The sequence below is a fragment of the Aplosporella prunicola genome (assembly GCF_010093885.1).
Source record: "Aplosporella prunicola CBS 121167 unplaced genomic scaffold K452scaffold_20, whole genome shotgun sequence".
Classification (NCBI taxonomy): Eukaryota; Fungi; Ascomycota; class Dothideomycetes; order Botryosphaeriales; family Aplosporellaceae; genus Aplosporella; species Aplosporella prunicola.
Window position 1 is genome coordinate 416,563 of NW_022983548.1, and position 21,248 is coordinate 437,810.

Below are 21,248 nucleotides of genomic sequence, written 5' to 3' on the forward strand. Positions count from 1 at the left end.
GTTCCAGGTACATTTGGCCACGACTCGCACCGGTGCAAATCCCCGACCCGAGAGCCTGCTTCCGTCAGGCCGGCGTCAACGCTCACCTCCGCATCACTCCGCCAGAATAGAAGAATAATGCGCGCCACCCTCGGGCGCACGAGGCCGATGGGCCGGTTGCTGTCAGGCGATGGAGTCACGGCTGGGCTGCCGCGACGGATCCCGCCCACGCGCCGCACCGGTACGGCCAGCTCCCTCCTGATAATCCCTGGTCCCTCCGCACATGTACCCCACTGCACGCCCTTCCCTTCCCTGTCCATGAGGTGCTCGCCGAAGGCGGCCGCATGGGGGCGCCGGGGGCTTATTGCCCACGCGCGCAATGGCTGCATGATTGAACTTATTACTGAGTCCTGCCTTTCTCCACTAGGTTTCATACCATCCTCCTCCGTCTTCTTCCCCGCTACCGCTCCCCAGATTGCCCCGTGCTCCGCATCCTCCGCACGCCGAACCATGTCCTCCTCCGCGCCGCAACAACGACCACCCGGCAAGGTCCTCAACATCAACAACATCAACTCGAGTGTCAAAGCTGCCAAATATGCCGTGCGCGGCGAGATCGCCATAAAGTCGGATGAATACAGGGACATACTGGCGCGCGGCCAGAAGGACAAGCTGCCCTTCGATTCCGTCATCAGCGCAAATATTGGCAACCCGCAGCAGCTGGACCAGAAGCCCATTACTTTCTTCCGGCAGGTCGCTAGTCTGCTGGAGAATCCGTTGTTGCTAGAGCACGAAGATGTGCTGGTGAACAGCCTGGACTACAAGCCGGATGTGATTGCGAGAGCGAAGAAGCTGCTTGCTGATGTGCAGAGCGTCGGTGCATATAGTCAGAGCCAGGGAGCACCCATCGTGCGGGAAAGCGTGGCCAGATTCATCGAAGGTACAAATCCTCCGGCGTCGCAAGACAGGTCTGCGGAAGCTAATGCCCAACAGAACGAGACGGCTACCCTTCGGACCCTAAGGACATCTTCCTCAGCGCCGGTGCTTCGGGCGGTGTGAGCACCCTGCTGAACGTCATCTGCGCAGACTCGTCCAGTGGCGTCCTCGTCCCAATTCCACAGTACCCGCTCTACACGGCGACGCTGTCCTTACTCAACGCGCAATGCGTGCCCTACTATCTCGAGGAAGCCCAAGGCTGGAGCACCAACCTCAAGGAGATCCACGCTGCGCACGAAAAGGCCTCTGCGAACGGCACCGATGTGCGCGCGATCGTCATCATCAATCCCGGCAACCCGACTGGGTCAACGCTGACTGCTGAAGACGTTCGCGGGGTGTTGGAATTCGCGGCCGAGAAGGGGCTTGTGATCCTCGCTGACGAGGTGTACCAGACGAACGTGTTCGAGGGCGAATTTCTGTCGTTCAAGCGGGTGCTGCGCGACCTGCAGAAAGAGAATCCGGAAAAGTTCAAGCACGTGGAGCTGGCGTCGTTACACAGTATCTCAAAGGGTATGGTGGGTGAGTGCGGACACCGGGGCGGGTACTTTGAACTTGTGGGCTTCGACGACGCGGTCGTACAGGAGATCTACAAGTTTGTGAGTATCCAGCTGTGCCCGCCGGTCATCGGTCAGGCCATCGTCGAGATGATGGTCAACCCACCGCGCGAGGGCGAGCCCAGCTTCGAGCTGTACAAGACTGAGCACGTGGGCATCTACCAAGGCCTGCTGAAGCGCGCCAAGGCGTTGCACGAGGCCTTCAAGAAGATGGAGGGTGTTGACTGTCAGAGCCCGACGGTAAGTGGACGCCTTTTTTGTTGTTTTGGGTCGTGTCATGCCATCACACCACCACGACCCCGCCCCCACACTCACGCACCCCGCGCCACGCCAAGCGAGCGCGCGAACGCCTGACCCGCTTCCTTCTTCCTTGCCGCCGCCACCACCTTCACCATTTTCCTAAAACAGACACTACCTGACTCTTCTCCCACTCTTACCTCACCTCAGCACAGCCCTCACACCCTTCCACTACGGCTCCTCAGCCACATCACACCGCCCAATGGCTAACACTCCTCCTTGCATAGGGCTCAATGTACCTCTTCCCGACAATAAGTCTCCCGCCTAAAGCCATCGAGCAAGCCAAGAGCGAAGGCAGAACTCCCGATGAGTTCTACGCGCTACGCATGCTGGACGCGACGGGCGTGTGCACGGTTCCTGGAAGCGGATTCGGGCAGCGGCCTGGAGAATACCACTTCAGAACGACCTTCCTTGCCCCAGGCACTGACTGGGTGGGACGGATCGTATCGTTCCATGAGAAGTTTATGGATGAGTTTAGGTAATGAGGTTATGTTTAGTTGGTAGAGCAAGGAAGGAGAGAGAGATGGCAAGTTAGCTAGTAACTGGCGAAGGTGGGTTCTGTACGATCCAGTAGTTGACCTATCTGTCCTTTGTCTGTCTCTACCTATCGGTAGTCAAGAGAAGGAGCGAACTTTGTTATTGGAAACTACGTACCTGCGCGCACCATTCTTCTCGTCTTCGTTTCTCACCTCACTCATATTTGTATCTTCAGGTTTCTTGGTTGTGCGGCTTGTTTGGCAAAACCATGGGTCAGCCTTGCTCTGTTATGTTCTGTCGCGCTACAGCCCGTTTATTCGTTTTGGATGATTACCTCTACCATGGATGTTTTTTCCGTATTCAAGCCTTATTCAAAGCGTCGTCTGTTTGGGATTGTTTATTGATTTCTATCACTTCAGGGTCTCCACTCTTGATACATCCTCTAAGCGGGTTATAGTAACTATGTCAGCATGTATTGCAAACATGTCGCAAAGCTAAATTGTAGTTGTTCCATTCACCTTACTCAGTGGCTTTAGGCTAGTATTTTCTTCAGTTGGGAAGAATGTCGACCGAACATTACCAAAAAGCTGTTCATGCACACAAAACAAAGATTTATTAACATCACCATCTTGCTTTCAAAGCTTTCGAGCTATAACAAGTTAAGACACCAGCACCTGTCAGTATTGGCAGTGCGAAAAGCGACAACCTGGTAAGAAAACCCTGCTCGAAGGAGCCAATCCCCTTCCTATAAGGCCGACCCGCAGGCAGCACTGCCATACTTTCGACCCTAAAGTCTCCAAATTCTTTGTCCTAATCTGTCTAGAAGATGCTGCCCAGTCGCAGCAAGGACAGCCTAGTAGTACAAACGTACTGCAGTCTTGAGACCATGAATAGCGTCCCCAAGAAGCGATCTGACAGGTCCAGGCAAAGTTCCGCTGGAGCGGCGGGACCGACTGAAAGAATATTAGGCGAGGAAAAGACAAGAAGAAAACAAGGGACTTTACCTAGAAGTTCCAGGGGGATGTGGTTCACGAAAGTGGCTTGTGATCCGATGAATTGTCCCAGATACTTCGCAGATGTGGGCATTGCGAAGATATAGGACGCGAGGAGGAGTTCTGCACGGTTGGCAAGATCGATGCCGTCGTCTAAGCTGCTGATGGCATGGATGCAGAGACACTTTTCACTAACTTTCTGGAACAGGAAGCTTTGATCTCTGATTTGTATTAGTTTTCTAGTTGGACTAAGGCTCAGGGGTTTGCATCAGTACTTACCTACGTGCAATATCGACGACGCTTCCATTCGATTCTGAAGTAACGATATACACGCCCTCTTTTCCTTTCAGTTCGTCAAAAATGCCTTTTCTCTCTTCGCTGACAGAACTGTCCTGTTTGGTCATGGAGCGGATAGTTTGCTGCGCCACGGTGTTCAAGAACTGCTTCTTGGAACTGCTTCTTGACAAATTAATTGACAAGGACCAGGTACGGTGCGTAGGGCGAGCGGCCATGGAAACTAAAGCGCGCCGTCGTTAGTGCCTTTGCCGCTTCTTCTACATCCGCCGTTCGGCCTACCACTGCTATGACGCGGCGTTTTCGAACAGGGTGTAGTTACAGTATAGCGAGTATTCCTTAAAGCCTCACAGACCGCAGGACAACATATTTCACTCGGTGCAAGGTTGACAAAAATAATGGTCATGATACAAAAAAACCTGCTGATATCCTCTATCTACAAGTTTGGAAGTTGAAGTTCACATATATTTTGGTGGGATGACAGGCAGGGTAACATAGTTCAGGTAATTGAGCCCGAAACAGATGTTTCAAGCTTCTGAACTTAGCTTCCGACCTAAAAACACGTTAGCAAACCAGAAAGCTGAGACATTCGGTAGTTATTATCTCATCTACCGTCTGGATGATTGTGTCGAAAATGTACCAGACCCCTGAGTATCCCCTGAAGCAACTTCGAGCACCAGCTTCCCGCCTTTTTCCACTACAACGTTGGTTGGCCAAATCTCCACATCAACTCCGTAGACCTCGTTATGAATGATGGGAAGGACAACTGTGCTCAGATACTCGCACCATGGAAGGTGTTCACGGTGCTTAGGATGGTCGGGGTTCACTTTGCGCAGGCTGACACGCAGCCATCCTTTTGTGAGTGGGACCGGGTCGCCGGCTGTGCCGGTATAATGGACTTCTGCTCTCAGGTGAGATGTGCCGAAGAGTCAAAAAGAAAAAAAAAAAAAAAAAAAAAAAAAAAAAAAAAAAAAACAATATCTCGAGGGGTAGGACCTGTGGGATCAGGGCTCATGGAAACATTGAGATGGGCAACCGCATTGCCAGTAATCTCAGTTTCTTTCTCAAATTCCCTCGTCGTAAACTAAACAAGTTCCGGAGTTTCCAGGTTCCCAGGGGCCCTATAGGAGATCTTTCGGTGACGGCTCGGCAGTGGTTCTATTACCGTGAGTACTTTATGTAGCGAGTGCGGGCGACAAGCCACTCATTCTCCGTTCGTCTTTGATATTGTTTTTCTGCCTCGGCATTATTGAAGTCAACATCGCCTTTCTGGAGAACAAGGTCAACGGGCGGAATCTTTCCCTTGATAGGCCATCCAACGCGGTCCTGTCCCTTCAAGAAAGCATCCAGAAAGCTTTTTTGGATATCGACTTCTTCATCATAACAGAAAGGTAGATCGTGGCGTCCAGTAATTGTGCGATGGTATTTAAGTTCCGAGCCAGCATTACAAAACCCTTCAATGTTGCCTCGGAGATGGAGTAGGATACCGCCCCAATTGGCGACAGAGAGCAGTGATACTACGATGTCCTCCATGTCGTATTCTTTCGAAGCGTAGTATTCGTCGTCCCGAAAACGATTGTTCACGTTGTAGATAGTCTGGTCCTGGCGGTTCCTGACCAATTCTTCCTCACTGAGATCATCTTCAATAGTATTGGTCCCCAGCTACACGCAGCTTTCCCTGTATTGCCATACTGGTTAGAGACCACTTGTAGATCCCACCAGAATTTGATGAAGGAATTCGAAAGAATGCCTCCATGGCGGCAGCGGCCACGGTAGTAGTCAGACACTCCTTCCCAAGGAATCATAGCAGCAAGGCCCTTGGGCTTCCTCGCAGCAACTCTCCATTGTGACCAAGCATGGTATGAAATCCCAAGCAGGCCGACTTTGCCCGAGGACCAACTTTGTGCTGCAGCCCACTCGATAACATCAAAGAATGCTTCAATAGTTCCTCGTGACATGGTGTCTAATTTGCCAGGAGACTGACCAAGGCCACGCTCATCCGCTCTGACGAGGGCATAACCATTTTTGGTCCAGTAACCAGGGTCCGGTGTCTCCCAGGATAAGTGGTCCGAATGATACTCGGGGTTGACCTCGGAATAGGATTTGTCCTGGAAACTTTTCCCGGTCACTGGAAATGACTCTAGTTCAAATTACAGATAAAAACTCACTCCTTATAGTGTATGTCTTTGAAAAAGGTCCCGGCTCTGGTCACCTACGGCCCTTACGGCAAAGTTTTTGGTCGGTACACATTGCAGCGGACACGGTCCTCACTCGAATTCAACTGTACAGTAGCATTCTGCTCGAAAATGTAGGGAAACGACGTGCCGTCAACAGTGTGAAGAGCTTTGATTTGGCTCGGCATGATTGTTGGTTTTGGCTATCAGAGGTCCAGAGGGGCAAGCCATATTTCAACATTCTTATGTTATGTATGTAGCCGCATCTGGTGCACTAGGATTCGGAAAGTGCCAACAGTGACACTGCCGCTCGGGATGTGGGGGGAATGTCCAGGGCCGGATCCGCTTGCAGATCAAAGTTCATTAAGACGCCGACAAGAAATGATTGTATCAAGCGGCATGTAAGCTATACAATGAAGTGTCAGTCATTGAATGAAATACTCACAAATAAAGCCCAAGCTTCCATGCAAACAGGAAGCTGTTTGTGGGACATATGGATGTCGTATGTAAGCTTGCTTGAAGTACAGTTAGATAGTTAAACCCTGAGCGACTTGAAAAGTTCTAGCTCTTTAAATAGTGACAGCAACAAGGTAGATGACGGTTCGAAGGAAAATGAAAGACGAGATGGATGGAATTAATGGCGGCACCAGTGGGATGTGCCGATTACGTCATACTTAGTGACGCGCGGGCCGCGGCCAACACGCGACGCGTTTTCCCCGGAGTCGACGCGCCCCTCTGCTGGCTTTTGACTTAGCACACGACGCCGGGCAGCCCGACAATGGCCAAAGACTCCGTTCACCGTACCATAGCGCCTCCGCCTCCTCAGCAAAGGGTGTCCCCACCAAGACGACGCAAAGCCACTCGTCGAACATCGCCACCGCCCACGCTCACGCGTCAGCAAACACTCACCCAACTCGACGGTGGCGTCTCCTTCCTCGAACTGCCAGGCTCTGAAGAAGACACAGAATGGGCAGAATCCCGTTCGAGAAAACGAAGAAGGAGGACTCAGGCGACCAATGCAAAGCGACAGCCGACGTTGACCCAGATTGGGTATGTCTCGACCATACCACCGTCCGATGATGAAGGCATGGATGAACATATGGCCGAGAGGTCCTCAGATGAGGAGAATGAAGGAGATGTGTCTACTACCGCAGAGTCTGAGGCGTCGCTGGATGAAGACGCTACCGACGTTCGGAGCAATACCTCCGATAAGCAAGGCCGGGCGACAGTGCAGAGGTATACAAGAAGGATTACTCTCAAGGATATCCAGGAAGAAGTAGCGGAAAACAGTTTTGAGGAGCCCATGAACAAAATACCCCAAACACCCCAAAAAATTCGGAAGTTGGAAATCCCTTCTTCACAGTCACCAGCAATTACGCCTCTATCATCCATACGCACGCAGCGGAGTTTCGATATGAGGTCGCCCTCACAACACCGTTCGACCCGCCGTCCCTCATTGCCGGACTCACCGTCAAGGTCACGTAAAGGTAACAACCTACATAACAATCCTTCAAATAACTGGAGTCATGATATCCACGCCAGGGATGCGCTCGAAGTATCAAGCTCGATAGCCAAGACCAACGTAAAAATCCAGAGGAATAAATCATTCATTCAGGACTCGCTGGACGGCAGCGACTATGACCCCAGCGAAACCGAGGACGAGGATACAAGTTTTCCAGGCCACGGCGGTATCGATATCGGCCAAGAGACTCAGGCTGTCATTCATAAGATCGATCTGGCATGTGGAGCACAACATTCAGTGGCGCAATCTTCAGACATTGAATCGGACAACGAAGGTACCGACGACGCTGCTCCTTATGGTTTTCCCGGACAGGATTTGGATATACAACAAGAGTCGCAGTTGCGCTCAAGCCCCCCGTTTATGGCATCCTCAGCGCGTGAGCGCGTCTCAAGCTCGCCACCAGCTCTCCACGCGCGCATTCAAGACAGCTTCACAAGAGAGAGCACTCCAAAAGCCATTGGCGGAAACCAAGGGCACCAAAGTGACCAGCGATTTCAAAAAGTTTCGACGCCCACACGCCAATCGGGAGTCACTACTCAAGGGCAAACAGCTGCGTCTCGTAGCAAAAACGCTCATGGCTGGTCGCACTTTCCGCAACCCTCTCAAGCAACCACAACGGCATCGACAACGCAAGACGGCTCGCCGGCTCGATCACCGACCAGGCTGCAATTGTCATCGTCGCCGTTTCCAATGGCACCCCCAACGTCATCCCCTGTTACGATACAGCAGTCATACAGACAGCCTAAGCATCATCGTGTAGGTGTAGATAGAGTGGTCACAGCGAGCCAGCTTCTGCCTGATAGCTTGATGGACCTATCTATTCCCCCACCACCGCGGTGGACACAAGATGACGAGGAAGATGGATAGCGAAAAGTTATCAGACGTGCTAGATGGCTACAAACTCATCCAGACGTTAATAAATACAGTGAATAGAAGGGCATCAAGATGGTCCATGTATCGATACCAAGCCCCTCCTACCTGATATATCCAGACACTGTCAAAAGTACGACTAACGAGCGAGAGCCTATCAAGTCTCGGCTTCGTAACGAGGTTTAACTACTCTTATCGAGTTGAGCTTCGTTTCGAAATCTTCATGAACTTGACGAAAATAGTGGTAGGTGCCTCGAATAGATTCTTCTTACTACAAGCTGGCGTCTTCGCGCGCTGCATCAACGGCTATTAGAAGATTTGAGTAATTTTCATCCCTCGGTATACCTTCCAGGTCTTTAATAAACAAAATTTCAGCCCCTTATTCAAGTACAAAAACATTGCCGGAGGCTTGACGGCTCGACTAATTTTCGCCGAGGCTTTCGGCATTCAAGATGCAACACTTCGCAGATCGAATTGTCGTCCCCCCTGTACCTTTTACGTAAGTCTACCAGTCATCCGCGTGCCTCCGCAAAACCCCACATCCGTGGGGAGTGGGGAAGGTCCAAGACAAGAATCTTGAACATCTTTCGGCACTTCTGCGTCTTGCATTTTGTTTGCAGAAATGTGGTGTCAAAGTCGTGAATATCTCCAAATTTAGGTTGTCTACCATTGGACCTTCCAAATGAATGCAATGAGCGCTTAGGCTAAACCTTTTGCAGATCCATGCAAATGCACGGGTTATGGTCATATGGTCCTCGCCAGAATACTACCCCAGAACTCTATCGTGATACAGTATGTACGGATGTAAAGGGAAATGAGACAGGCAACCAAATGTACGTTTGTCGGAATGAACCGTGTTTAAACTAACCCGACGGTAACGACGTTGGACTTAAGAGCCTTTCTCATATTCTTCCAGCTCCAAGGACTAGCCAACCAATTCGTGCCCGCTCTCCGCATGTGGCGATCAAAATATCTATACCTACAGTCAAAAGCAAGGTTCAGCCATAGAGAAGTCGTCCCAGGAACTAAATAAAAGCAGGGTTGTTATCAGGACGAAAACACCACGATAATAAACAAAGCAAATGTTTCTAGGTTCAGTTGAAGCCATTAGCGGAGTCCCAAATCAGCTACAATTAGTTCGATCGAGTCTACTTTAACTAGCTATCCCGATCTTCAACACAACCTACATATGGCTGAGGGTAGCTGATCAGTTGATCACGCTAACCCAATCGGGGAGTATTGGACCTGGGGACTACCCGAAACCACACAATCCAGGCCTCCCCCCAGCTCAGAACTTGCTCATGGCGGCCTTGCCCATGCCAACCTCTCGCAAGTCTTTGACGCGATCGCCAGGGCGGGAATCGTCATGTCCCCACGGCCTGTTGTGCCACCGCCAAACCTTCTTCAAGCCCCTCTCTTTTCCTTCGAAGGCATCGGCTATGTAGTCTCCAATGATCGGTAGCATCTTAAACGCATGCCCAGAGTCGCCAGTTGCAAGTAGAATTTCTCCTCCAGGATAACTAGGGTGCTTATCGATGAGCCAATGACGGTCCGCGGTATCCTTGGTTCTCTTTGTCAGCTGGACGTCCGAAGACAAGGATACATCATAGAATGACAAACCGTGCACCAGCAAACACTAGCTCCATGGATCTTGCGGCCTGAGAATCGCGGAAGAACGGCATCGATCAAGCGATTAATTCCCGCCATTGCCTCGTCCGGGATGCCCTCGCCAGGATGATCGCTCGCATAGCGAGGGATAGAGTACTTGATGGTTTTCGTTCCGTCAAAGTACTCACCGGTTTGCCATTGATATCCTTGAAATTCATTGCATATTTTCAGCCACCTGGTCTCCGGATCAGGCTCAAAAAAGAAACCCAGCTCCCGGTTATCAACCACGGGGCATCCCTTGAAAAGAGCGAGTTCTTCGTCATTCAGCTCGAGGTGTCCAAGCGTCCAGCACTTGGACCATAGATGAGGAGCCAATTCCGGGAGTACCTGCGGAGAAGCAGCACCAGTGCAAAGGATATACCTCGAGGCAGTGTGGACTTTGCCTGAAGCCACCCTGATGCCTACCACTTTCCCGTCTTTACTTTCCAGTTTGGTCATCTGTCCATCCGGGCCACCGATGAATTTTACACCTAGTTTCATCGCCTGTTATGTTTTGTTAAATGGAAATCCATATGATGCATGGTATTCAGGACATACCTCAGTACCGACTTTCTCAAGGGCTTTCCTGGCGTGTGCCCATCCGGCTTGAGGATTCCAGAAGCCTTTCCATTCAGAAATCCCTTTTGCATCTGCAAGGAGTGGTACATGCTTTACAATGTCTTCCTTATTTTCAACGAATTCTACTCCTTTGGCTTGACCTTTCTTAACGAGATTCTCGTAGGCCTGGCGAAGTCGCTTTGTTGCCTCTGGATCGCCGGAAGTGGTAATAAGCCAGCCTGGGACGAGACAAAGCTTAGCAAACGGTGCAAAAAAGTGAGTTGCGTTTTGCAACAAGAAATACCTGTTTCATGGAAGATATCGTCAAACATCGGTTGCCTCCATGCTTGGATGGCTTCAATAGCTACAGTCCGGGTCAGTTGTGCAACATAACGCTAAGGTCAAGCACGCTGCGACGCACCCAATTCGGAGTAAAGCGGTTCATCGTACTCTGTCCGAATGATTTTGTTCAGGTCATACGCAGCGCTATCAACGGAAGGGACTACAGTGGGGCCAATCAGCGCGATTCACATCACGCAGAAAAAGTTATCGGAATCGCATACAAGGATTCTTGTCGATGCAAGTTATATTTTTGTAGCCTCTTTTGGCCAAGTGCCAGGCTGTTGAGGCTCCGAAGGTGCCGCTGCGTGGCACGTCGTCAACGCTAAGCCCCACATTCCGACTTGCTTGGTAAGGCTTACCTGCCAATGATGAGAATGGAAGAATCCATTGCCGATGGTTTGGATGCTTGGCTTGCTGAAAGACTGCCGAGCCGCCGCACTACTTATGTGGCGAGCGGAAGAGCGTTGCCTCTCATCTGCACGCTAGCTCGCTTGGACCTTCTCAGGTGGCACCCGCGTGGACCTTCATGCATGCCAGGATGCGCGCGCACTGACTCCGCCGGCCTCTAGTCTGGCTTGCCGTCAACAACACTTCCCCCGCAATCATTTAGCCACAAAGATAATCCAGCTGAGATACGGGAAGATTGTCCGATAGGAGTTTTGGCTGCAGCCCGCAACTAAAAGCATACATATATATAAGATGTAATCATCCCACTACGATGGGGGCTTTCCCCAGCGCTCAAGTTCTCGGCAACGATTGATCCCGACCGCCATGAACGACGTCAAATCCGATACTGCGGTCCCTAAGGACATTGAGGCCAGCGGTCCGTCTTCTGGGGAGTACAGCTACGAGAACAAGCAACCTGAGGTGGGAGAAACCAAAGTTCTCTCAGATGCCGACGCCACCACGGCCGGCGCCATTGAGACGATCGAGAAGGAGTATACCATCGACTCTAGCAACTCTCCCATCGCCGAGGTTCGAGCCAATGTCTCCAATACCGATGATCCCCACATGCCAGTGAATACTTTGCGGATGTGGTTCTTGGGCGTCGTTTTCACAATGGTAAGTCATGCGATGGTTAAGCGACGGATAGGGATATTGACGAGTGCAGGTCGGCGCTGGTGTGAACCAGTTCTTCTCGATGCGCTACCCCAGCGTTACTATCACTTCGCTTGTTGCACAGTTGGTCAGCTTCCCGTGCGGCTACTTTCTAGCCAATGTGCTCCCGGTGAAAACAGTTCGTGTTTTGGGCATATTTCCACTTACGATCAACCCGGACCACTCCTTCAACATAAAAGAACATGCGGTTGTGACCATCATGTCAAACCTGAGTTTCGGCGCGTCTTGGGTATGTAGTCCGGTTTCCTTTTTTTTTTACTTTTTAATAGGGAAAATCTCCATTCCCGACCCCAAACCCCCTCCCCCCTTATATTATATTGAAAACTACAGGAACTAACGGCGATAACCAAGGCGACAGACATAATTCAGTCGCAGAAAGCGTTCTATCACAGCGAAGCACCGGTTGGGTATCAATTCCTCTTAGGGCTGACCATGCAATTGTTTGGCCTCGGACTTGCAGGTCTATCCTACCGTTTTATCGTGGAGCCGCCGACCATGATATGGCCCTCGACGCTCGCGAACGCTGCTCTTTTTGAAACTTTACATAGCAGGTCCAACACCATTGCAGATGGCTGGAATATTAGCAGATACCGCTTTTTCCTTTATGTCTTCATAATTGGATTTTGCTGGTACTGGGTACCTGGCTTTATATTTACCGGACTCAGCACTTTTGCATTCATCTGCTGGGCGGCCCCGAACAATGTCGTCGTCAACAATTTATTTGGAATGACTACAGGCCTTGGATTTTTACCAACAACTTTTGACTGGAGCCAGATTTCCTTCAACGGATCGCCACTGGTGGTTCCCTTTTGGGCACAGTCAAATGTATTCGCGGGATGGGCATTCCACTTTGCCTTAGTAACCCCAATACTATATTATACAAACACATGGCAAGTAAAAAGAGTTCTGAAGTGCAAAACAGGCACTAACCCATATTACCAGGTGGACGAGTTACATGCCCCTGACGGGATCGGATGCCTATGACAACACAGGTGCCATCTACGATGTATCGAAGATTGTAGACAGCAAGGGCAACTTTCTCAAGTCCGCCTATGAAGACTACTCTCCAGTCTTCATGCCGGCAACTATGTCTCTCAGCTACGGAATCGCCTTCGCTACAATGACCTGTCTCCCCATACACATATTCCTCAACCACGGTAGGGATATGAAGAATGCCATGACTGGAGAAAAGAAAAAAGATATCCACGCAAGACTAATGATGCGCTACAAGGACGTTCCTTGGTGGTGGTTCATGATTTTGACGGTGGTTGTACTCGTTGTCGCCATCATTACCATGGAAGTTTGGCATCTGGGAATGCCTGTCTGGAGCGTAATATTGGCGTTCGGAATGGCAACCCTTTACGTTATTCCAGTTGGGGTTGTCTATGCCGTTGCTAACCTGAACTCCAACGTTTTAACGGTCCTGGGCGAAATAATCGCTGGCTACTTACTCCCTGGCAAGCCAATTGTCATGCTGATCTTCAAGTTCTACGCCTACACAGCTCTCTCGCAGGCCATGAACTACTGCGCCGACATGAAGCTCGGACTGTACATGAAAATTCCAAAACGAACACTGTTCACGGCACAGCTCACAGCCTGTATTTTGGGTTCGATTACCCAGAACGCTGTTCTTATCTGGATGCTTGGCCACATCAAGGGTATCTGCGACGCGGACCAGCCGAATGGCTATACCTGCCCCCAGGTAAGTAGACATGCTAACCCCCTAACCCCATAGCACCCTAGCACCCTAACCACCTAAGAATAATGCTAACAAACACAAAGGGCCGCGTGAACTTCACTTCTTCTATTATCTGGGGAGCCATCGGCCCTGCACGCCTTTACAGTATCGGAAAGATGTATTCTGGTCTGCTCCATTTCTTCTGGATCGGCGCGCTTCTTCCCGTCCTCACCTACATCCTCAAGAAGAAGTTCCCTACAAACAGGTTCCTCAAGTCACTACACTGGCCATTATTCTTCGCCGGAACAGGAAACCTACCGCCCGCCACCGGTGTCCAATATACGACAGCGTTTGCGGTGTCTTTTATCTTTAACAAGTGGATCAAGGGCCGGTGGCCATATTGGTGGGCAAAATACAACTATGTGCTCTCGGCAGCGCTGGACTCGGGTGTCGCTGTCAGCGCCGTCATCATATTTTTCACTGTCATCTTCCCGGGTGCGAGCTTGGACTGGTGGGGAAACACTGTTTCATCGACGACGGTGGATGGGAAAGGGACGCCGTGGAAACAGGCTCCAGCAAATGGGACGTTTGGACCGACTAAATGGTAGCTTGCACGGTCGGAGGTAGTTTTGGTTCAGTAACGTCCGTCACCATGAAACGAGGTTCACCGTGAAGCGAGACGGTGATACTTGTATGGAGTAGAAGAAGAGACCCGGCTATGATGCGTAGAGTCTGCGTGTGCTCTAAGACCGTTGCACCCATACCCAGGACTCGGGCTGTGAGCTGGGCATGGAGTACTCCGTAGGGACTGCTTGTATCATCCACTGTCTCACTAGACGGTGGATCTCGGTTCGCAGTGACGGATGTTACTCAAATTTAATGTTGTCGTGCAGGCAAAGCTCACTTGCTTGATGTAGCCTGGCGCTTTCTACTTGTGGTTAGCCTAGCATAGTCAGCTCGTTGCTCAATTGCGCCATTCCGAACATGGTCTGCAGTTGTTTCGGTCCGAGGAGCATCGGAGTTTCGATCCCGAGCATGGCATTTCCGTGGATGTCGGTCGTTATCTGTCAATGGTTTTCTGGATGCGAGGTGCTGAAGGTCAATGCGGACTGACACGTTCAGACGGACTGCGAGCACTGGGCATGGACCTGACAGAAACCCACATACACTCTCTTAAATCACTGCTCTATTAAATTTATTAGACATGCATGCGGAGCCGTTTGGGTGGTATTCGGGTGGGCTTGAGAGAAAGGAAGACAATCCGACTGCTGACAAAGCAACACCGTCATCGCGACAGCTTCGACTGAGGTCGTAAATTTCCATGCCCGTGTCGCCCATTTCGCCCACCCTCATTATGCGGTCACCCGTATCTTCTGGAGACTTCCGAGAAAAGACCACACCCTAGTGGCGGCCGAACCCCTGACGCAATGGCATTCAAGTGGATTTATCAGCAACCATTGCTCTTGCCCCAAAAAAATCATGCAACCTTAGCAGCCAGCGCACCTGTATAAAACGTCTCCCTTGCTCTCCCCAATTGCTCCTCAGACAATTCGTTTCTGCTCAATTGATTTGCAACAATGGCCTCTCACCACGCCGTCGCCAAGAAGATCCAACCCGAGCCTGGCTTTGTTAACAAGGCTGCTCCTGGCGTACGTCTAAACACCTCCTCCCACTGCCAATTGGTGTACTGACAGTAGCATTCATAGATCTCTTACTTCACCCCCGAGCAAGACCCTCCTGCCGGTTCCGCCCTCGCCTCTCAGGACAATGCGATCCCCAAGCTCTTCCGCCCCATAACCATCCGCGGCCTGACGCTGCCGAACCGCATCATGCTCTCCCCGCTTTGCCAATACTCTGCAGAGGACGGCCACATGACGGCCTGGCACATGGCGCACCTTGGTGGTATCGTTTCGCGCGGACCTGGCCTCGCCATTGTTGAGGCCACGGCCGTCGTGCCCGAGGGCCGCATTACGCCTGAAGATGTTGGTCTCTGGAAGGACTCTCAGATCGAGCCCATCAAGAAGGTGGTCGAGTTTGCGCACAGCCAGAACCAGAAGATCGCTATCCAGCTGGCGCACGCAGGCCGCAAGGCCAGCACAGTCGCGCCCTGGTTGTCGGCGGGTGATATTGCGGGCGAGGAGGTACGTCACATATATTCATGACTGATTATGGACATTGATTGACTAACACTTTGCAGCTCAATGGCTGGCCCAACAACGTCAAGGCTCCCTCTGCCATCGCCTACAACGACCGCCACAACCTGCCCAAGGCAATGTCGAAGGAGGACATTGAGGAGTTTAAGAAGGCATTCGGCGAGGCGGCCAAACGCGCCGTTGCCTGCGGCTTCGACGCGATCGAGATCCACAACGCGCACGGGTACCTGCTGCACTCCTTTCTGTCGCCGGCCAGCAACAAACGGACAGACGAGTACGGCGGGTCTTTCGAGAACCGCACGCGGTTGACGCTCGAGGTTGTCGAGACGGTGCGCGCCGTGATCCCGGACACGATGCCGCTGCTGCTGCGCGTATCCGCGACCGACTGGCTCGAGGAGACGGACCTGAAGGACGAGTCCTGGACGGTCGAGCAGACGGCCAAGCTGGCTGAGCTCGTCGCCGCCCGCGGCGTCGACCTGCTCGACGTCAGCTCTGGCGGTCTGCACGAGAAGCAGCAGATCAAGGGCGGACCGGGATACCAGGCGCCATTCGCGAACACGGTCAAGACGGCCGTGGGCGACAAGCTGCTCGTCAGCACGGTGGGCAGCATTACGACAGGCAAGCAGGCGAACAGCCTGCTCGAGGAGGGCAACCTCGACGTCGCCATGGCGGGCCGCATGTTCCAGAAGAACCCCGGCCTTGTCTGGTCCTGGGCTGAGGATCTGGACTGCGAGATTCAGCTTGCAAACCAGATCAGGTGGGGCTTTGGCGGCCGCGGAAAGAAGAACAAGCAGGCGCAGGAGCAGAAGCAGAAGCTGTAAAAGGAAGTAGGAGTTGCATAGCGTGCTGAGTTTGGGATGGAGATTTTAGCGCTTGCATTAGATATACCTAGTTGGAGTAAGAACCAGACGAGAACTAGATGAGAAAGTAATTTTATGATGCCGATTACGATCTATTTGATACTCTCTCGAGCGTGCCGGTCACTTTACCATTGTTAGGCCCATCAAGTCGTCAATGAAACATGAGCTCTACATGCAACCAACAAGAAGGCCTGTCAATTTTCCGAAGCTGGGAAGTATAATGAGGAATGAAACTGCATCACCCATTCAAACGCATTCAGCCCTATAAGAAAGTATGTATTCAGAAGTATTTGGAGTGATTCGACCCCATAGGAAGATTATACCTACATATTTAGAAAAAGTGATTCAATTCCATATGTAGATGTTACTTACATCCCCCTTAGAAGCCATTCCTCTCTTTACGAAGCTACCCTCCACATCTCCCCAATGAGTACTCCAACACGACATGGAAACTATTCTTACATCTTCTCGTGAAAGTGTGTTGGGCGTGATAGTGATATCGGAGATTGAATTTCCCCTTCGCCGTCTTAAGCATTTTAGAGGAGGGATCAGATATGGGTCTCCACCACGTTCTTAGACGTATAGTTGAGGTTCCCGGCGGAATTATATCTCCCAGCCATTCTCAGAATGAGCTTGTCCTCTCTCAGTTGTCTCTGAGCCGTGGGTGGCAGGACTGGGACTTGCAGTGCCGGGAAGTCAACATGTTATAGAGGATGAACTTGAGAGATGGCGTGAAGTGCATGATGGGCAGGCGACGTCCAGTCCAATAGCTGATTTGGGGGAAAGGTAAGATCAAGGACACAGCTGCAAGTACATCCACAACCACCACGAGCCATCGCCAAGCACGCAACTTTCCAATACCCGCAAAGCGCACCAAACCATGCTCACAAACTCACTTGCTATACAAAGGTATCCCACACCAACCACACGCGTCCCCTAATGCTTCTTGCCCAACGCCTCAATATCCATAATCTCCTTCACCGCTTCCGTGGTAAGCACAAACGGGCTCTCCTCGCGTATCGCTACACTGTCCTCGATGCGGATGCCCATGCCGCGGAAGTGGGCTGGCCAGCGCTCGTCGTCCGGCACGTACACGCCCGGCTCGATCGTGATGCACTGGCCGGCTTTGAGGGGGCGGCTGCGCGGCGAGCCTGGCGAGTCGTGCACGTCGAGGCCGATGTAGTGGCCTAGGTGGTGGGGGAAGAGGGTCTCGAGGGCCTGGAAAGGGAGTGGGTTAGTTTTAGATGGGGATGGCGTGCTGTGGTGTGGCTGAGGAGTGGGGGTAGGAAAGAAGGGTGGGGAGTGGAGGTAGACATACATCGCCCGTCATGTTGAAGCCGAGCTGTTGTAGCCCGTCGCGGATGTTGCTCGCGGCAATGTGGTGCAGTTGGTCGAGCGTCATTTGCGAGTCTTCGCGGCAGAGTGACACGCATGACCGTTGCACCTTCAAGATCATCTCGTACATGTCTTTTTGCGCTGGTGTGAACTTGCCGTTGATAGGCCAGGTGCGCGTGATGTCGGTTATGTATCCGCCATATTGCTAGAGATTGTCAGAACGAGTAGAAGGATAGGTAGGATAGGTGAGGGCTTTGCTTACTCCGCCAGCGTCCACGAGCACCATCTCGCCGTCACTACAACCATGGAGTTAGACAGCTTATTTGTGACACAAAGACAGGTTCGGAAAATATACTTCAATACATTGTCGTTGCGAACGTAGTGGATGCGAAGAGCATTCTCGCCTCCAGCAACAACTGGCACGTAAGCAATGCCGTCACAGCCCAGCATTTGAAAGCCATAATCCATGTGCGCATGCAGTTCTCTCTCAGTGGCGAAGCGGTTGCTCATGGCGTGGGAGAAAGCTCTTCCTGACGCCTGTCCAGCTATCCTCATGTTGCTAATTTCAGCTTCGCTCTTGAACATGCGGAGGTCGTTCAGCAGTGGACGCAAAGATTTGACTGCAGACGGCTTGACGCCCTTCAAGGCCTTAGGGAAGCCATTGTCGCCCATGTACATAGTTCCACTTAGGTATCGAGTAATTGGTGATCTGTGGTCGAGTTTGCCGGGAAGCTCGGTGTAGATGTGCTCGGAACGACGGATGACTTCCGGAATGATCTTTCCTATGTCCTTGATGTTTCCAGCCTACGAGGTTGCATCTTGTCAGGGCACAAGTTCCGCATGCTAGACTGGCTGCTTACTTCATCCGCATTGAAAACGTCCAGTGCAGCCTGGACACCTGAGCGGGCTCCGTCCCACAACTCCGCTCTAGGGTCCTTTGGCCGTACATAGAGATGAAATAGGTGCTCGTCTTCGGGACCAGTCTTCTCTACGTTGAATCAGCCCGGGAGCCCTAGCTCTTCTTCTCCCAAGATCAGGTACCTATTATAGCCAAAGCCTCAGGCTCGTCAAAGCCTACATTATACGCTTAGCAACCAGCAGCCGCGTCGCCCATAAAGCTAGCCCGTACCGGTCAGATAGAAGAAGTCGGCATCTTGGTGGAACTTGTAGAACACAGCACCGGAGCGGTATTTGGTGTCGGAAGCGGGAATGATTGCGGCGCTTTTCGGAGGAAGCAAACGGGCGAGGGCGGAGCGACGGTTGGCGTATTCGAGTGCGCTGATGCCGGGAGTGACTGCCAGGAAAGTCTCGTCAGCATTGGTCTGGTGTATATAAAGTGCGAAGGGTGTTGGGTACCTTCGCCGGGCTTGAGCAGGTGTGGGTGGGTCTCATGCAGCGGCTGGCCAAAGTGCAGCTCTGCGGCAGAGACGAGCTCGCGCTTGACGGGCGTGCTGCTCCAATGGCGGGTTTGGCGGAAGCATGGGCGAGCTGGAGCCCTGCCGACAATGCGCAAGGCGCGCAGAGCTGTCCTCATGTTGGCGACGGGTGTGGAGCACTTCGGCCGTGAGCGGGAGCGGGCGCGAGTTGAAGGTGATGGTTATCGACAGCCGCACGCTGATTCGCCGGAGCACTTCTGACGTAGATCACCGCAAGAGGGGACTGCATTGCGCGCCCGCCAGCTGCTGCCTATCTAACCTTACTGTCTCCTGCTGCCTGCCCGTCGTCCATAAATAAGCTAACAACATACACCAAGTGACTATTCAATATTCCCGCCTTCAGTTCTCTCATCAGAATGGCCTCGACGGCCTCGATGCCGGCCATTCCTGCCGCAGACCTCGCTTCTTTCCACAAGCATCTTCAGTCGTCGGACCGCATTCTCGCTCTTTTAGGAGCTGGTCTCTCTGCATCCTCTGGCCTTCCCACCTTCCGTGGCGCTGGAGGTCTCTGGCGCTCACATGATGCCATGACTCTCGCAACCCCTCAGGCCTTCTCCGCCGACCCGGGACTGGTGTGGCAATTCTACTCTTACCGCAGGCACATGGCTCTCAAGGCCAAGCCTAATCCCGCCCATTATGCCCTGGCGGCTCTGGCAGAGAAGAAAGATAACTTTTTGACCCTGAGCCAGAACGTCGACGGTACATTGACATCCTCAATCAGCTCTGTTTCCCTCGGCTGGAGCTGATAGTCGTTCAGGTTTGTCGCAGCGGGCCGGCCACCCGCAAGCAAATCTACACCTCATACATGGAAACCTTTTTGATTTAAAATGCTCGGAATTCTTCTGCGATTACAAGGAAGAGAATAATTTCAAAGACCCTGTCGTTCCTGCTCTTGCCATGCCAGTGGACGAGTCTGATCCGACGAGCAACAATGCAAGGAAAGCGGTGTCGGACGCATTGCAGGAGAAAGAGCAGGGCACAGCGGCAAAGGAATTAGACATATCCGACGAAAAGGTCCAGCTTCCTGAGCTAAGCTACCGCGATCTTCCTCACTGTCCGAAATGCAAGAAGGGGTTGCTCCGACCTGGTGTAGTATGGTTTGGAGAATTGCTCCCACAAAAAACCATCTCGAATATCGACGAGTTCATTACCAAGTCGAAGAAGATCGATTTGATTCTGGTCATTGGCACCTCTTCATCCGTTTATCCTGCTGCCGGCTACGTCGAACGGGTTCGCCGCAAGGGCGCTCGAGTTGCGGTCGTCAATATGGAGCGGACTGATGCGGTTGCAGAGGGCGATTGGTTCTTCCAGGGAGACGCGGCGCAGATTGTACCACAATTGCTGAAACCTGTCATTGGGGAGGTGGCAGCTGAGGCCGTAGACAAGTCGTGAAGATCGGGTTATGCACATATCTTAATGACCTTAACGATGAATCCAAACGGTAAGCTTAAGGCATGCTTGGTTGTACATTGGGGGCAATGAGGCAGAAGCTTTGCAGAAGAATTGGTTAAACGTCTGAGTTTCTCAGCAGTTTCCGATCGTCAAAAAGACGTTTACAATCCATTCTCTCTTAGCATTGACTCTTCGTAGTGTTTCTCTTTTATAACGCTTAGGGTGTGCCTAAGGCTATGCAAACCCTAGCCTGGTATACCTATGAACGTCTTCATGACCATCGGAAGTTCCTGACCGGTTTAAGTGTTGTAATTGGTTCTGGCTGTTTACAACATCTTCCTTTGTATAACGTGTAAATGGCTACACAATACCTAGCCTGACATACCGCTGAACGCCTTTTTACAGGCCAAAATATGCTGATTAGCGCGAACGTTATAACGAGTCTTGACTGTACTTATATGTTCCAGGCTGCAGACGACATGGTGCTTCTACGTGCCGCATGGTAGAGAAAGTGATGGGTGGTTAAATCGCTCTCTATGCCCGATATAGACAAGCTAGCGAACGACATCATCGGTG

General features: G+C 51.8%; 9 protein-coding genes across 9 annotated transcripts; 5 read left to right on the forward strand and 4 right to left on the reverse strand.

Moving 5' to 3' along the window:
• Positions 1 to 489: 489 nt before the first annotated feature.
• On the forward strand, positions 490 to 2,305 carry K452DRAFT_232281 (uncharacterized protein; the record flags this gene model as incomplete). The annotated part of the gene is made up of 3 exons (XM_033537222.1): positions 490 to 916; positions 970 to 1,766; positions 2,051 to 2,305. The coding sequence occupies 3 exons, from the start codon at positions 490 to 492 to the stop codon at positions 2,303 to 2,305; spliced, it is 1,479 nt and encodes a 492-aa protein (XP_033395076.1).
• Positions 2,306 to 2,978: 673 nt separating this feature from the next.
• Positions 2,979 to 3,919, reverse strand: K452DRAFT_337527 (uncharacterized protein). The gene is made up of 4 exons (XM_033545267.1): positions 3,572 to 3,919; positions 3,305 to 3,513; positions 3,172 to 3,253; positions 2,979 to 3,129 (listed from the first exon to the last, which is right to left on the reverse strand). The coding sequence occupies exons 1-4, from the start codon at positions 3,802 to 3,804 to the stop codon at positions 3,120 to 3,122; spliced, it is 534 nt and encodes a 177-aa protein (XP_033395077.1). The 5' UTR covers positions 3,805 to 3,919; the 3' UTR covers positions 2,979 to 3,119.
• A 598-nt stretch (positions 3,920 to 4,517) lies between these two features.
• Positions 4,518 to 5,948, reverse strand: K452DRAFT_360595 (uncharacterized protein; the record flags this gene model as incomplete). The annotated part of the gene is made up of 3 exons (XM_033546352.1): positions 4,518 to 5,216; positions 5,279 to 5,714; positions 5,858 to 5,948. The coding sequence occupies 3 exons, from the start codon at positions 5,946 to 5,948 to the stop codon at positions 4,748 to 4,750; spliced, it is 996 nt and encodes a 331-aa protein (XP_033395078.1). The 3' UTR covers positions 4,518 to 4,747.
• A 590-nt stretch (positions 5,949 to 6,538) lies between these two features.
• K452DRAFT_310794 (uncharacterized protein) lies at positions 6,539 to 8,149 on the forward strand (the record flags this gene model as incomplete). The annotated part of the gene is made up of 1 exon (XM_033543364.1): positions 6,539 to 8,149. One exon carries the CDS (start codon positions 6,539 to 6,541, stop codon positions 8,147 to 8,149), a length of 1,611 nt encoding a protein of 536 aa, XP_033395079.1.
• A 1,105-nt stretch (positions 8,150 to 9,254) lies between these two features.
• Positions 9,255 to 11,102, reverse strand: K452DRAFT_352615 (uncharacterized protein). Its single transcript, XM_033545784.1, has 7 exons — positions 11,059 to 11,102; positions 10,921 to 11,000; positions 10,779 to 10,859; positions 10,662 to 10,721; positions 10,358 to 10,596; positions 9,773 to 10,303; positions 9,255 to 9,713 (listed from the first exon to the last, which is right to left on the reverse strand). Exons 1-7 carry the CDS (start codon positions 11,085 to 11,087, stop codon positions 9,441 to 9,443), a joined length of 1,293 nt encoding a protein of 430 aa, XP_033395080.1. The 5' UTR covers positions 11,088 to 11,102; the 3' UTR covers positions 9,255 to 9,440.
• A 339-nt stretch (positions 11,103 to 11,441) lies between these two features.
• On the forward strand, positions 11,442 to 14,494 carry K452DRAFT_254698 (uncharacterized protein). The gene is made up of 5 exons (XM_033538332.1): positions 11,442 to 11,761; positions 11,811 to 12,047; positions 12,170 to 12,708; positions 12,761 to 13,520; positions 13,601 to 14,494. Exons 1-5 carry the CDS (start codon positions 11,471 to 11,473, stop codon positions 14,102 to 14,104), a joined length of 2,331 nt encoding a protein of 776 aa, XP_033395081.1. The 5' UTR covers positions 11,442 to 11,470; the 3' UTR covers positions 14,105 to 14,494.
• A 436-nt stretch (positions 14,495 to 14,930) lies between these two features.
• K452DRAFT_254701 (uncharacterized protein) lies at positions 14,931 to 16,578 on the forward strand. Its single transcript, XM_033538333.1, has 3 exons — positions 14,931 to 15,145; positions 15,203 to 15,637; positions 15,694 to 16,578. The coding sequence occupies exons 1-3, from the start codon at positions 15,074 to 15,076 to the stop codon at positions 16,468 to 16,470; spliced, it is 1,284 nt and encodes a 427-aa protein (XP_033395082.1). The 5' UTR covers positions 14,931 to 15,073; the 3' UTR covers positions 16,471 to 16,578.
• A 667-nt stretch (positions 16,579 to 17,245) lies between these two features.
• On the reverse strand, positions 17,246 to 19,398 carry K452DRAFT_352618 (uncharacterized protein). The gene is made up of 8 exons (XM_033545785.1): positions 19,201 to 19,398; positions 18,974 to 19,138; positions 18,886 to 18,918; positions 18,705 to 18,832; positions 18,200 to 18,648; positions 18,107 to 18,140; positions 17,828 to 18,049; positions 17,246 to 17,727 (listed from the first exon to the last, which is right to left on the reverse strand). The coding sequence occupies exons 1-8, from the start codon at positions 19,376 to 19,378 to the stop codon at positions 17,446 to 17,448; spliced, it is 1,491 nt and encodes a 496-aa protein (XP_033395083.1). The 5' UTR covers positions 19,379 to 19,398; the 3' UTR covers positions 17,246 to 17,445.
• A 167-nt stretch (positions 19,399 to 19,565) lies between these two features.
• On the forward strand, positions 19,566 to 21,049 carry K452DRAFT_289919 (uncharacterized protein). The gene is made up of 2 exons (XM_033540908.1): positions 19,566 to 19,979; positions 20,038 to 21,049. The coding sequence occupies exons 1-2, from the start codon at positions 19,637 to 19,639 to the stop codon at positions 20,670 to 20,672; spliced, it is 978 nt and encodes a 325-aa protein (XP_033395084.1). The 5' UTR covers positions 19,566 to 19,636; the 3' UTR covers positions 20,673 to 21,049.
• Positions 21,050 to 21,248: the final 199 nt, after the last annotated feature.

What these genes read in the sequence shown, in the direction of transcription:
- K452DRAFT_337527 (XM_033545267.1), bottom strand. Translation starts at nt 3,804, where the DNA reads ATGGCCGCTCGCCCTACGCACCGTACCTGGTCCTTGTCAATTAATTTG. An exon ending in GTCGTCGATATTGCACGTAG is followed by an intron (nt 3,514 to 3,571) that starts GTAAGTACTGAT and finishes AATACAAATCAG; the next exon opens with AGATCAAAGCTTCCTGTTCC. An exon ending in CATCCCCCTGGAACTTCTAG is followed by an intron (nt 3,254 to 3,304) that starts GTAAAGTCCCTT and finishes ATATTCTTTCAG; the next exon opens with TCGGTCCCGCCGCTCCAGCG.
- K452DRAFT_352615 (XM_033545784.1), bottom strand. Translation starts at nt 11,087, where the DNA reads ATGGATTCTTCCATTCTCATCATTGGCAG. An exon ending in ACCGCTTTACTCCGAATTGG is followed by an intron (nt 10,722 to 10,778) that starts GTGCGTCGCAGC and finishes CCCGGACTGTAG; the next exon opens with CTATTGAAGCCATCCAAGCA. An exon ending in TTGAGAAAGTCGGTACTGAG is followed by an intron (nt 10,304 to 10,357) that starts GTATGTCCTGAA and finishes AAAACATAACAG; the next exon opens with GCGATGAAACTAGGTGTAAA.
- K452DRAFT_254698 (XM_033538332.1), top strand. Translation starts at nt 11,471, where the DNA reads ATGAACGACGTCAAATCCGATACTGCGGTCCCTAAGGACATTGAGGCC. An exon ending in TGGGCGTCGTTTTCACAATG is followed by an intron (nt 11,762 to 11,810) that starts GTAAGTCATGCG and finishes TGACGAGTGCAG; the next exon opens with GTCGGCGCTGGTGTGAACCA. An exon ending in CTATATTATACAAACACATG is followed by an intron (nt 12,709 to 12,760) that starts GCAAGTAAAAAG and finishes CCATATTACCAG; the next exon opens with GTGGACGAGTTACATGCCCC.
- K452DRAFT_254701 (XM_033538333.1), top strand. Translation starts at nt 15,074, where the DNA reads ATGGCCTCTCACCACGCCGTCGCCAAGAAGATCCAACCCGAGCCTGGC. An exon ending in TTAACAAGGCTGCTCCTGGC is followed by an intron (nt 15,146 to 15,202) that starts GTACGTCTAAAC and finishes TAGCATTCATAG; the next exon opens with ATCTCTTACTTCACCCCCGA. An exon ending in GTGATATTGCGGGCGAGGAG is followed by an intron (nt 15,638 to 15,693) that starts GTACGTCACATA and finishes AACACTTTGCAG; the next exon opens with CTCAATGGCTGGCCCAACAA.
- K452DRAFT_352618 (XM_033545785.1), bottom strand. Translation starts at nt 19,378, where the DNA reads ATGAGGACAGCTCTGCGCGCCTTGCGCATTGTCGGCAGGGCTCCAGCT. An exon ending in CGACTTCTTCTATCTGACCG is followed by an intron (nt 18,919 to 18,973) that starts GTACGGGCTAGC and finishes CGTATAATGTAG; the next exon opens with GCTTTGACGAGCCTGAGGCT. An exon ending in TGCTCGTGGACGCTGGCGGA is followed by an intron (nt 18,050 to 18,106) that starts GTAAGCAAAGCC and finishes GACAATCTCTAG; the next exon opens with CAATATGGCGGATACATAAC.
- K452DRAFT_289919 (XM_033540908.1), top strand. Translation starts at nt 19,637, where the DNA reads ATGGCCTCGACGGCCTCGATGCCGGCCATTCCTGCCGCAGACCTCGCT. An exon ending in CCTGAGCCAGAACGTCGACG is followed by an intron (nt 19,980 to 20,037) that starts GTACATTGACAT and finishes ATAGTCGTTCAG; the next exon opens with GTTTGTCGCAGCGGGCCGGC.